The sequence below is a fragment of the Hypanus sabinus genome, chromosome 1 (assembly GCF_030144855.1).
Source record: "Hypanus sabinus isolate sHypSab1 chromosome 1, sHypSab1.hap1, whole genome shotgun sequence".
NCBI classification, from domain to species: Eukaryota; Metazoa; Chordata; class Chondrichthyes; order Myliobatiformes; family Dasyatidae; genus Hypanus; species Hypanus sabinus.
The window spans coordinates 110,578,563-110,593,040 of NC_082706.1; the positions used below are offsets into that span (position 1 = coordinate 110,578,563).

The 14,478-nt window shown below is 42.9% G+C and overlaps 1 protein-coding gene across 1 annotated transcript in view; it reads right to left on the reverse strand.

The window, feature by feature from the left end:
- ptpn23a (protein tyrosine phosphatase, non-receptor type 23, a) overlaps nt 1-9,426 on the reverse strand; it is a 69,095-nt gene extending 59,669 nt beyond the window's left edge. The window contains exon 1 of the mRNA XM_059974322.1: nt 9,341-9,426. Coding sequence (XP_059830305.1) covers nt 9,341-9,424 — 84 coding nt within the window. The 5' untranslated portion in view covers nt 9,425-9,426. The remainder of the gene's footprint in view (nt 1-9,340) is intronic.
- Nucleotides 9,427-14,478: the final 5,052 nt, after the last annotated feature.

The window sequence follows — 14,478 nt, forward strand, 5'->3', positions numbered from 1 at the left end:
TTCTGAAGATGTCCTCAATGATGGGAAGGGTTGTGCCTGTGATGGAGTTGAATGAATCTACAACTCTCCGCAGTCACTTGCAATCCTGTGCGTTGCAGCCTCCATACCAGTTTGTGACACAACCAGTCAGAATGCCCTCCACAGTACATCCATAGAACTTTGTAAACATCTTTGGTAACATATCAAGTTTCCTCAAATTCCTAATGAAGTAACCTGCTGTCACTCTCTCCATGTGTTCAGTCCAGGACTGAACCTCTGAGTTGTTGATGCCCAGGAACCTGAAGCTGCTCACCTTTACAGTAACTCAACATCTCCTCTTCTGACTTCCTCTTCCAGAAGTCCACAATCAATTCCTTGGTCTTGCTGACACTGTGAGAATATTAACGCAACATCACTCAACCAGCTGATCTCACTCCTGCATGCCTCCTCATTGCCATTTGAGATTTTACCAACATTTACAAAATTATAAATGGCATTTGAGCTTTGCTTAGCCACACAGTCACAAGCATACAGCAGAGGTGCCCCTGTATTGATCAAGGGGCATGTTATCATCAATTTATACTATGGTTTTGGATGAAGATGTCAGGGATCCAGGTCCAGAGGGAAGCTTGAAGCTTGGCAAGTAATACTGAGGTGCTAATAGTATTGAATGCTGCACTGAGTCAATGTTGCTGATGTCTAGGTGCTGCAGAGTAGAGAGCCAGAATGATAGTGTCTGTTGTCGACTCACTACAGTAGGTCCAGATCCTCTCTCAAGCAGTAGTTAATCCTAGCCAAAACCAACCTCTCAAAACACTTCCTTATGGTAGATGTGAGTGCTACCAGACCAGTTATTGAAGCAGCTCACTCTGTCCTTTTTGGAGAGCAGAGGAAGATAGGAACCTCAGAGGTTACAGATGTTTTTGAACACTGCAGCCAGTCAGTACACAGCCAGGTACACTGTCAAGACCTGATACCTTGCAAAGCTACACCCTCTCAACATCAGCCTCCAAGACAGATCACAGGGTCATAAGATGCTATGGCAAGTCACAAAGATGTAGTGTTATTCGCCCTTTCAAAAGATGCATAAAAAGCATTGAGTACATTCATGAGTGAACCACTGCAACTTATGTTGTTAGTATTTGCTTTATTGGAAGTAATGGCACAAAAACCCTGCCACAGCTGTTGTGTATCTGTGTCTCAAATTTCAGTTGTCTTTTCAGTCTCATAATGGTCTTCTGCAGGTTGCACCTGAACTTCTTGTCAGATTCTGGACCACGAATCTAGCCCTCAGTAGACTAAATCTCCTGGTTTATCCAGGGTCTCTTATTTGGAAAAACTGAGCATATTCTTCAAGGAATACACTTATTCATACAGGTCTTGATGATGCTGGTGATAGCTATGGCAGATTCATTCACATCCAAAGATGAATCCCTGAAATATGGTCCAGTTCACTCACTGATTCGAAGCAATCCTGTAAACACTCCTCCCCTTCCCTTGACTATACAGTGCCTATAAAAAAAGTATTCACCCACATGGGAGTTTTCATGTTTTATTGTTCTACAACATTGAATCAGAGTAGATTTAATTTAGCTTTCTTGACACTGGTCAACAGAAAAAAACTCATATCAAAGTGAAAACAAATTTCTACAAATGGTCTAAATGTATTACAATTATAAAACACAAAATAATTGATTGCATAATTACTCACCCCCTTCAAGCCAGTATTTAGTAGATGCACTTTTGGCAGCAATTACAGCCTTGAGTCTATGTGGATAGGTCTCCAATCAGTTTTGCACATCTAGACATCCCAAATTTTCCCCATTCTTCTTTACAAAACTGCTCGAGCTCTGTCAGATTGCGTGGGGATCATGAGTGAACAGCCCTTTTCAAGTCCAGCCAGAAATTCTCAATCGTATTGAGGTTTGGACTCTGATTTGGGCACTCTAGGACATTAACTTTGTTGTTTTTAAGTCATTCCTGTGTCACTTTGCCTTTATGCTTGTGTCACTGGCTTAGTGAAAAACAAATCTTTTCCCAAGTCACAGTTCTCTTTCAGACTGTGTCAGGTTTTCTTCCAGAATTTCCCTGTATTTTGTTGCATTCATTTTGCCTTCTACTTTCGCGAGCCTTCTAGGGCCTGCTACAGTGAAGCATCCCCACAACATGATGCAGCCACTACCAGGCTTTACAGTAGGGACGGTGTGTTTTTGATGATGCGCAGTGTTTGGCTTTTGCCAAACATAGCATTTAATCTGATGGCAAAAAAGCTCAATTTTGGTTTCATCAGACCATAGAACCTTCTTCCAACTGACTTCAGATTCTCAATATGCCTTCTGGCAAATGCTAGCCAATTTAGTCCCCTTCTTGCAGTTTGAGGACGGCCTGCTCTATGCAGATTTACAGCTATGCCATATTCTTTCCCTTTATTGATGATTGACTTATCTGTACTGCAAGGGATATTCAGTGACTTGGAAATGTTCTTGTATCCATCTTCTGACTTGTGCTTTTCAATAAGCTTTTTTGCAGAGTTGCTTAGAGTGTTCTTTTGTCTTCATGGTGTAGTTTTGCCAGGATACTGACCCACCAGCAGTAGGACCTTCCAAATACAGGTGTATTTTTACTACAATCAATTTACTACCTTGACTGCACATAGGTCTCCAAAAAGAGATCTCCATTCAACCAATTATGTGACTGCTAAAACCAACTGGGTGCAGGAGTAATGATATGCTGTGTCATATTAAAAGAGGTGAGTGCTTCTGCAATCATTTTGTGTTTTATATCTGTAATTAATTTAGATCACTTAGTAGAGATCTGTTTTCACTTTGACACGAAAAAGTTTTTTTCTGTTAATCAATGTCAAAAAAGCCAAATTAAATCCACTGTGATTCAATGTTGCAAAACAATAAAACACAAAAACTTCCGGGGGGGGGGGGGAGGGGTGAATACTTCTTATTGGCACTGTATCATGCCACTGGTACCACATAGTACTGTGATCTTCAACCTATGCCCATATGCTGGGCATACAGCCAGTGGACTGGACTTGCCCAAGTTCAGGCACAGCATTCTTGCTGGTATTCCTCTGGTGACACGCTGGGAGGCAGTTTGTCAGAGGCCATTTTATTTTGGCATACAGCACAGTAAGTAACAGGCCCTTCTGGCCCAACATGCCTGTGCCACCTAATCACACCCATGTGACAAATTATTAACCAGTAGATCTATTGAATGGAGGAGGAAACCAGAGAAAGGGACGCAGGGAAAAGGTACAAACTCCTTACAAACAGCAGTGGAATTGAACCCAGGTCAATGCACTCTAATAGCGTTACATTAACCTCTACACTACCATGTCGCCCCTTCTTCAAATTGGCCTTCCTGAAATCCTCCCCCAGTGATTTGGAAGGCATCAGTGTGCACATGCTCGTGACCATTGATCATGTTACACAGCTCCTCCAGTGCCAGCTTAACACTGGCTAAGGGTGGCACATACACCACTCCCAGGATGACAGTAGAGAGCTGCCTTAGCAGATAGAACACTTGACTACCAGATGCTCCAGGTTGGGGGAACAGGACTGAGTCAGAACTGCCACATCTATACACCACACTGAGTTAATGATGAAGTCAATGTCAGGCCTCTGCCTATACCCAATGTCACTTTTCAGTCCATGTGGTGGATGAGAACACACTCGGGCTGCAGTGCTGAGGCAAGTTTCATCTCTGTAAAGTAGAACGTACAACAATTCTGATGTCCCTCTGTTATTCCAATCCATTTCTCTGAGATTATCCGTTTTATTTTCCAGATACTGTACATTAGCCAGAAAGATAATTGGGTGCCAGTAGGGGTAAAGGTCACTTAGGGCTTTGTATTTCAGTTTCCTGTAGTCCTTACCTTCACTCTTAGAATAAAATTTGGAAAGATAGATGCAGATAACAGAATCCTAGAGTAATAAACAAGATGCTAGAGCAGTTCAGTGGGCCAGGCAGCATCCGTGTGGTTGCGGGGGGGGGGGGGGGGGGGGGGATTGAATATTCAATCTTTCGGGCAAAAATTTCAATCTGAAATATTGACTGTCCATTTCCCTCCTCAAATGCTTCCTAACTCACTGAGTTCCTCCAGCATCTTGTAAGTTGCTTCATCATTCCTGGGGTAGAGAATTTCTAAGAGTCACAGTCCTTAGAGGATAAACTTTTCTCTCTGTCTTAAAAGGGCAATTTCTCCATTCTAAATCTAGACACCTCATTTCTAATTTTTTCCATGAATGGAAGAGCTCCCAGCATTTAAAAAGGTGGCAGTATAGTCCACTGCAAGGAGGGATTTGATCTTGAGGTCATCCAGAGCTCCATGGAAGTTTTGTGGTACAAGGTCAAACACAGGCAAAAAAAATTGCCTCCCAATTATCACTCACCATTCTCCCATGGCTGATTAATAGGTATTCCTCGATGTTTATTAATACATAGAGGTGTAGCACAATGGGTACTTTCAAGTATATTTCACCACTGTCTACATGGCTCATCTTTCACTCCATTAGTAAGTCAGCAAACCAATTGCTGACTTAGCAATTGAGTGAAGGGAGTGCACATGAGGGAATGATTCAAATCATGCCATATATTTCTAAAATTAAGATTTCCAACAGTGCAAACAGTTCTACATATTCCAAGTGGTGAAAACAGCATAGAAAAAAGCCTGGCAAGTGCACAACAAATAAATTAGATCCAAATTCCATGCTCCTGATACATTTTATCCTAAATGGTGAACAATTAAACAGCCTGTGAAGTAGACAACTGCAAATTATGACCATTCACAGTAATGCCAGTATCTAAAATGAGAAATTCAGAGACAAGTTTTAAGGATTTATTCCAATTCCAGTGGCATCAACAGGATGCCCATTTTGACAAATTCCTGGGAATGAAGTACTGCAAAAGCCAATTTTCAGGTGACTAATTGACTGAGACTGGACACAGGGGAGGCCATTGTACCAACAAATATCCTGCCTATAATCCTGATGACATTCACTCTGGAGCTAACAAGTTCTCTAGCCAAACTATTCCAATTTTCCCGAGAATACAAAAAATTGTCAATAATAAAACTAAAATTCATTCTGATAATTAACAACCAGTCTATTCTCAGCCATCACAAAAAGTAATGGAAGATGTTACCTAGAGAACTCCAAATTATGACCACTGAAAATAAAGCACTTACTTGCCAACACTCAGTTTGAGTTCTGGCAGAAGCACTCAACCACAGAGCGATCTTATTCCCAGTATGTACCAATGAGCTGGAACACAGATGTAAAGAGAGAGGGGCTGCCCTTGACCAGTGTATTTTCAGGGAGCCTTGGTAAAACTGAAACCAACATTAAAAAGGTTCTACTGATTCAAATTTGCTCAAAGTCAGATCTCAGTCTCAATGATCTACAGTTGCTTTTTCAATAAAGTCCCCTTCAATTCCATTCATAGTCATACAGCAGTACAACACAATACAGGAATAGGCCTTTTGGCCTATCTAGTTCATGCCAAACTTAATTTCCTGAGGTAGGATCCTGAAGACACACAATGTTTCAGGAACAGCTTCTTTCCCCCCGCCATCAGATTTCTGAATGTTCAATGAATCCATTAACACTAAGATGGTGCTTTCATGTAGCACCATGGTCCTGGAGGAACGCTGTTTCATTTTTACTGTGTTCTGTACCAGCAGGTTATGGTCGAAATGACAATTAAAACCAACTTGACTTGACCTCACTTTTTTTGCTCTCTTTTTGCACAATTTGATTTTATATATCTTATTGCAATTTATATTTTTTTTAAATTATGTAATTGCAAAGTTCTGCTGCCACAAAAAAATGACGACAAATCCCAAAGACATTAAACCTGATTCTGATTATGCCTAGTCCCATTAACCTGCACCTGAACCACAGCCCTCCACACCCCTCCCATCCATGTACGTATCCAAATTGCTCTGAAATGTTAAAATTTAAACCACATCCACCACTTCAGCTGACTTGTTTCACACTCTCACCACCCTCTGAGTAAAGAAGTTTCCCCAGGATTTCTCAGAAAACAGTTTCCATCTTCATATAGCAAAAAATATACAGCACTGAAGCAAAGGCTGGCATTGACAAGGAAGTTTCACACACTCCACTATTTCCTGTAATAGCTTACTCCAAGAAGACAGCACACCACCTAAGCTTGCAGCCAAATAAAATACCATCTCAGAGTCCCACCATCAACATTTTAAGCAACCACAATGACAATTTCAATTGGACCAGTCACATAAATATTCGCACTGCAAGAACTGACCACTGGTAACTCATCACCTAACCACACCAAATTATTTTCATAAACCATCGGTTTGGAGTGCTCTGAAATTCTCTCCAGTTACCTGCATACAGACAAGGAAGATAGCTGTCAGCATACAGAACAAAGCAGCCTGCTTTGACTGATACTTCACCCCTCATTGACATACCACGTGTTAAATGCAGTTTTATTATGGTTAATGACAGAAATTACTAAGGATGATTCAACAGATGCAGAGGTCATGTCTCAGACAAACATTACAGTAGCATAAAATTGGGGCAACTAGCTTGCAGGAAAGAGTTAAAGAAAGCCCCAAGACAAAGTCTAATGTACAAGCTTTAAACTGACAATGAAACACTCCATGTAGGCTAGAGTTCAATATTTAGCAAACTAGAAAAGATATGACATTTAAATTTTGCATATAATAAAATTTACATTAAAACTTTCATAAATACAGGAAAACAATTTCTTATCCATGTTAATCTGTATCATCATCCATGTGGAATCTGACTAATTGTGCCATCAATTAATTAGGGCAGTCACTCATCTTGGAAACTCTTAAAGGACAAAAGTAATCGAGAAAACAGCTGGGTCTCCATCCATTTAGTTAGAGGACAATATGCTGTTTAAATTAGGACAAGGGACTATTGCCAGTTTCTAACTGGAATCAGTTGCATGCACTTGTGTGGCCATTAGACACTACACCCTGGTTAGAGCAAAGAGTTTTTAAATAGTGTCAGTTGTGTGTGCTTTTTGTCACTGATGGTGAGAAATAAGCAGTAAGATTAACTCAGAACTGTTTTGATCACTGTGGTTTCAAGTATTCAGGCTTAGGGATGTTAGATACGACCAGAGGTGAAAATGAAACAATTTCATTAATTCAACGTATTAAGAACCATGAAGAGTTTGAAGGTATCAATCATTTTTCCATTGTAACATTCTCAAGATAATTGCAAAGCAAGCATGACAGTACCACCACTTCCTCAGGAGTCTGTAGAAATTCGACATATCATCAAAAGCATTGGCAAACTGCTGTAGACATGTGGTGGGAAGTGTGCTGACTGGCTGCATTACAGCCCAGTATGGGAACACCATATCCTGCAAGATGTAGTGAATTCAGCCCACAGCATCACAGGTTTAGGCCTCCCAACCACTGAGCACACCTACGTAAAGTGTTGATGTAGAAAAGCAGAATCCATCATCAAAGATCCTCACTACCCAGGCCATGCTGTATTCCTGCTGCTGCCATCAGGTAGAAGGTACAAGTGCCGCAGGACTCGCACCAGCAGCTTCAAGAACAGTTACCACCCCTCAACCGTCAGACTCTTCAACAACACTCATTCCATTTCTGGTAATCCCACATCAATGCTCTCACATTAAGGATTCTATCTTGCTATTTCATATTTGTTATTTATAGCTATTTATATTTGCATTTGTAGTTGGTTGTTCATTGATCTTGATAAGTTATTGTTCTATGGTTTTCCCAAGTATGCCCTCAGAACAAAGAATCTCGGCTGTATGTGGTGACATGCATGTTCTCTGATAATAAATTTTATGATGAACTTCGGAAATAAAGATTTAGAGGATGCAATCATCGAAAGCATTGTATGAAGACAGTCCATTATCTGCACTATGTGGCTACAGTCATTTTATTCATTTACAATCACAGCAGCACACAATGGATGAATTCCTCCATCTATAACTATTATGAACTAATACACAGTTTTTATAGTATTGTAGTAGTATTGGTAGTTTTCTAATTTGCTCTGTTTTTATTTAAATACATAATTTGTTACTCAGTTAAATGGTAGCTTGTCTTTTTTATGCCTTTTCAACTATTTCCACGAAACTTGTCACCCAAATAACCAGAATCCACTGTACTCCAAATCATCATTTATCAGTTTTTAGTACAATTTTGCTTGTTACATGTTGTAACTTTCTTTAGGTAGCAGTTCCATTATATCCAAAAGGGTGGAAATAAGGTTTATTTTAATGCGATATATCAGACTTCAATTCTGATCAAGTAATAAGCATCAAGATTTATATTTTTTGATTCTTACAAATCCATCATTTTCTAAAATTCTAACCATTATCATAGACTGGTTTCTCAAAATAAAATGTACACTTCAACCAAATCCAGGCAATTTGATCACAATTCAAAAAAAAAATTGATGTTGTTAGCAGGGAAATAATATAGAATAAGGAGGTAGGTGGGTGAGGGAGAATGATATCAGAAGCTGGGAGGGACTAAGTGGAAGAGATAAAAGGCTGAAGGAACCTGAGAGGGGAGGACAGTGGATGATGAAAGGGAAGGATGAAGGGAAGTTTCTCCACCTTCCAGTGGCGTCTCCCCCCCCACCTCTCTCTATTCCTCATTCTAGTTACCCTTTATCCATTCTCTTCTCATCACCTGCCCATCACCTCTCTCGTTCTCCTTCCGCCTTCCCTTTCTTCCATGTTTACTGCCCTTTCCTATCAAAACTCTTCTTCTTCTTCAGCCCTTTAACCCAACTACTCCCTCCCAGCTTCTGACTTCATCCCCGCTCTCCACCCACCTTCCTCCTCACCCAGTCTCGCCTATAACCTACCAGTCTGCACACCTTCCCAGCCCTACTTTCTTATTCTGGCTTCTGACCCTGTCTTCCTATCCAGACCTAATAAAGGGTGGCGGCCAGGAACGTTGACTATTTATTTTCTTCTTTAAATTTTACCTGACTTGCTGAGCTGCTCTACCACCGTGCGCCTTGCTCAAGATTTCCAGCATCTGCACAATCTGTGTTTACGTGAATTATTTTAAGATTACTTAAATGATTGATAAACGAGAAAATAATACAACTTAAGAAAATCAGGAGTTTGCCGTGAAGGGGAGTAAACTAAGTTCGGGAGATAAGAATCTGATTCAGGAGTCACTGGGATTCAGCAGGAAGATCCCGAGGCCCGAATGTCATCAGCCTCCTCCCACCCAGCCCAGCTTGATCCGGATCTCTCGCATTATTAGTGCTTCAAATACTTCTACTCAGAAGACTGCCACTGAATACGCTGTCTGCAATTCTCCTTTCGTGTTATTTACCTGTCTGACAGCCGTCGCAAAGGAGAACTCCCCAGCTTCCTTCAAATCCAGCCAGATCATCGGCATCCGAGGAACGGCCTCCATGTTGAAAGGATGTAAACTGCGATTAACCGGAAGTCAGGTGCACAGCAACGGAAATTAGTAAGGAACATGCTGGAACTTGTAGTTTATTTAACTGATTCCCTGGCTTCCCCAATTAATTGTGATTTTTTTTGCCATTATTTTGCATTGCCTTCTTTCTATGACTTTTTTTTGCAATAAATAAAAAAGATAATTTCCACTACAGTGACCATTTTGAGAATTATTAACTTAAATATTAGAATTGATTTGGCAGTTGTTAGAAAAGAAGTTGAATTAAATTGACTTTATTTCTTACATCCTTCACATACATGAGGGGTAAAAATCTTTACATGACGTCCTCCGTCTGAATGTGTAATGTGCAATCACAGTAATTTATAATAAATAAAACATAGAAATACACTAAAATCAGCGTGTGTTAATCAGTCTGATGGCTTGGAGCCTGTTGGTCCTGGCTTTTATGCTGTGGTATCATTTCCCAGATTGTAGCATCTCAGGTCCCCAATGATCCTTCGGGCCCTTTCTTCACACCTGTCTTTGTAAATGTCTTGAATCATAGGAAGTTCACAACTACAGATGTGCTGGGCTGTGGGCACCACTCTGCAGAGTTCTGTGATTAAGGGAGGTACAGTTTCCATACCAGGCAGTGATGCAGCCAGTCAGGATGCTCTCACTTGTGCTCCTGCAGAAAGTTCTTAGGATTTTGGGGCCCATACCCAGACATCCCACCTCTCCCCGAAGTTCCAGGAGTCTCCCGCATTTTGATAGCGGCTCCCTGACACCCACAAATTACGTACAATATCCCAGAAATCAGGAGAGAGATCGAGAGAAAGAAAAGAAAGGGAGAATCCTGATTGGTCTCTCTTTGTGCTAAGTAGACCTATCAGTTTTCTCTGTGGGCGGGCTTTACAGTCGACCTCTCTGTTTCTCTTTCATTGTCCATCAGTTCAGTTTAGTGTCCTGCAGCACCATGGCAGAGTGTTCAAAAAAATATATAAAACGTACTTTACCCCAGACTACACTAACGTGTACCCCTGCCTATAGGGGTCAAAAATAATGACAGTGTTGCTCACTGCACTGTTTGCAACAGTGACTTTTCTGTTGCCCATGATGGGTTAAATGTAGAAGACATGTTGAGGTGAGTTTAACAAGTGTCATTCATTCATTAGCATAGCTAACGTTATTTAAACCGGCTGGCTAGTGTGGTGAACTACATATACCTGTCTGGACACGCCCCCTGTTGACAGCTCCTGTGGCCCCCCCCCCCCCCACAGACCATGGCTCCTCCCACAGACCCCTGTATAAAGGCGATTGGAGGCACAGCCTCTTCCTCAGTCTCCAGGATGTTGTGTGGTGATCACTTGCTGCTGATAGTGCTTTCTTCCAGCCAATAAAAGCCGACCTTAACTCGCGTCTCAGAAGTATTGATGGTGCATCAGCTAGTTGCTAAGGAGCTATTCTACTGATGTCCTATGTGATGAACGCAAACTCCCTGTAGAGTTGTAATAGAATAAAAATTAAAAAAGACTCCATGATAATATAATATAATAAAAGCACATATTTTAATGTCACATTTTCTGCCAGTTGATGAAGCTGCTTTTGGTGCTGCCAAATTCTAATTGTGATGTAGAAAGGGCATTCAGCATGGTGCATCGCATTAAGACAGAATTCAGAAGTCAGCTGTCCCACAAAACACTTGTGAATCTGATGTCTTACAAAGTTAACAAATTCATTGACACAGACTGCTGTGAGGTTGAGACTTCCGGCAAAATACTCCCGGGGGGGTGAATATGGGGTCATGGGGGATGGGGGTGGTGGTGCTACCTCCCTGAAATGAGTTTTTGCAGGGTGGGATGTCTGCATACCAAACTTCCTCAACTGTCTGAGGTGAAAGAGGTGCTGTTGTGCCTTTTTCACCACACAGCTGATGTGTACAGACCGCGTGAGGTCCTCGGTGATGTGCATGGTGAGGAACTTGAAGCTGTTCACCCTCTCAACCCCAGGCCTATTGATGTCAATAGGGGTTAACCCGTCTCCATTCCTCCTGTAATGCACAACCAGCTCCTTTGTATTTGCGACATTGAGGGAGAGGTTGTTTTCTTTACGCCACTGTGTCAGAAAGATGACTTCTTCCCCTTAGGCCACCTTGTTATTGTTTGAAATTAGGCCAATCAATGTAGTGTCGTCGGCAAATTTAATTAGCAGACTGGAGCTATGGGTCGAGATAGGGTCATGGGTATACAGGGAATAAAGGAGGGGACTTAGTACACAGCCCTGAGGGGCTCCTGTGTTGAGAGTTAGAGGGGTGGAGGTGAGTGAGCTCACTCTTACCACCTGCTGGCGATCTGACAGGAAGTCCAGAATCCGCTTCACAAGATTGAGGTCTCTGAGCTTCCTGTCAAGCTGGATAATAATATTGATAAGTTGGATAATTATATTAATATGGTTTTTATATTACTGAGTTAGTAGGCTAATATCATTTGTCTAGGATATCGATCCAGTACTCTGAGCTCAAAACCCATCCTAGTAAATCCAGGTAATCAATAAAACATTAAGACTCTAGGGATCACGAGTAAATCTGCAGTTGCTGGAAATAATTAAAAAACACAGAATGCTGGCAGAACTCAGCAGGCCAGACAGCATCTATGGGAGGAGGTAATAATGACGTTTCGGGCCGAAACCCTTCATCAGGAGTGAAGTAACATGGGATGGTCGAGGGGGGATAAGAAGTGGGGGGAGGGATAAAGTGGAGAGCTGGGAAGTGATAGGCTGGAGGGAAATGGGCTAGGGGGAAGGTGGAGAATTATGGGAAATAAAAGAGAAAGAAAGGTAGGGCTGGGGGGGGGAGAGATTATAGTGAGGGGGGAAAAAAAGAGAGAGAAAGAGAACCAGACTAAAATAATAGATAGGGATGGGTTCTGGATTCCAGACCCAGCCAGTCACCTTCTACCACCACTCTTTTCCGCCTCGCGGAATTAGTCCTCACCCTTAACAATTTCTCCTTTGGCTACTCCCACTTCCTCCAAACTAAAGGTGTAGCCATGGGCACCCGCATGGGTCCTAGCTATGCCTGCCTTTTTGTCGGCCATGTGGAGCAATCTATGTTCCAAGCCTACACCGGTATCTGTCCTCCTCTTTTCTTGCGTTATTTCGACGACTGCATCGGCGCTGCTTCCTGCACACTTGCTGAGCTCGTCATCTTCATTAACTTTGCCTCCAACTTTCACCCCGCCCTCAAATTCACCTGGTCTATTTCCGACACCTCCATCCCCTTCCTAGATCTTTCTGTTTCTATCTCTGGAGACAGTCTATCTACAAATGTCTACTACAAACCTACTAACTCCCACAACTAACTAGACAATTCCTCCTCCCACCCTGTCTCTTGCAAAAATGCTATCCCTTTCTCTCAATTCCTCCGCCTCTGCCGCATCCGCTCTCAGGATGAGGCCTTTCATTCTAGGACAAAGGAGATGTCTTCCTTTTTTAAAGAAAGGGGCTTCCCTTCGTCCACTATCAATTCTGCCCTCTATCGCGTATCCTGTATTTCACGCACCTCTGCCTTCACCCCATCCCCCCCGCCAGACCACCAGGGTTAGATTCTCCCTGGTCCTCACCTATCACCCTACCAGCCTACAGATCCAACGCAAAATCCTCCGTAACTTCCGCCACCTCCTACGTGATCCCACCACCAACCACATCTTCCCCTCCCCCCCACTCTCAGCTTTCCGCAGGTATCGCTCCCTACGCGACTCCCTTGTCCATTCATCCCCCCCATCCCTCCCCATGGACCTCCCTCCGGGCACTCATCCCTGCAAACGGAAGAAGTGCTACACCTGCTCCCACACTTCTTCCCTCACCACCATCCCAGGCCCCAGACAGTCCTTTCAGGTGAGGCACCACTTCACCTGCGAGTTCACTGGGGTGATATACTGTATCCGGTGCTCCCGATGTGGCCATTTATACATTGGGGAGACCCGTCACAGACTGGGAGACCGTTTCGCCGAACATCGGCACTCCGTCCTCCAGCAGTGGCTGGATCTCCCTGTGGCCACACACTTCAATTCCACAGACCACTCCCACTCCGACATGTCTGTCCATGGCCTCCTCTACCGTCAAGATGAGGCCACACACAGGTCGATGGAGCAATACCTTATCTCCCGCCTAGGTAGCCTCCTTCCTGCCGGCATAAACATCCAACTCACTGACCCCCATTGATACCTCTGCCCCCCATCCTTACCCCCATCCCTATCTATTATTTTAGGTTCTCTTTCTCTCTCTTTTTTCCCTCCTCACTATAAACTCTCCCCCCAGCCCTACCTTTCTTTCTCTTTTATTTCCCATAATTCTTCACCTTCCCCTAGCCCATTTCCCTCCAGCCTATCACTTCCCAGCTCTCTACTTTATCCCTCCCCCCACTTCTTATCCCCTCTCGACCATCCCATGTTACTTCACTCCTGATGAAGGGTTTCGGCCTGAAACATCGTCACTACCTCCTCCCATAGATGCTGTCTGGCCTGCTGAGTTCTGCCAGCATTTTGTGTTTTTTAAGACTCTAGGGATGGTGGGGCGCAGATACATCCCTACCAAAGGAGGTGTAAAGCGCTCTTTCCCTCTGCTAGCCTGCAGGTCACCCTTGGGCAAGGAGTAGCACCTGCTTAGGCCTCCAATTCCAGTCACATCAAGTCATGGGAGCTGGTGGTGGATGGTCATATGAGTGACTGGTGCACATCATCTGATGCCAGGCAGACAACCTCTGAAGAGAATTGATAATGGCTGGGGTTACCCATCTTGTAAGCAACTACACGGAAGAATTCAGTGGCAAACCACTTCTGTAGAAAAACTTGTAAAGAATCATGATGGTCACGGATAGAAAAGATAGAGGGCCATGATCGTCCATGTCATACTGCACGGCACATAATGATAATGATGAGTTTTCGGTCAGTGGAGTAAGATGAACTCAAAGGTTGTGCTGAAGACATTTGAAAAGTTAACTGTATGATTCTGTAAGTACATAGAGGTGGACATTTGAAGTAATCTGTGAAACAGTTCTCTCCATTTAA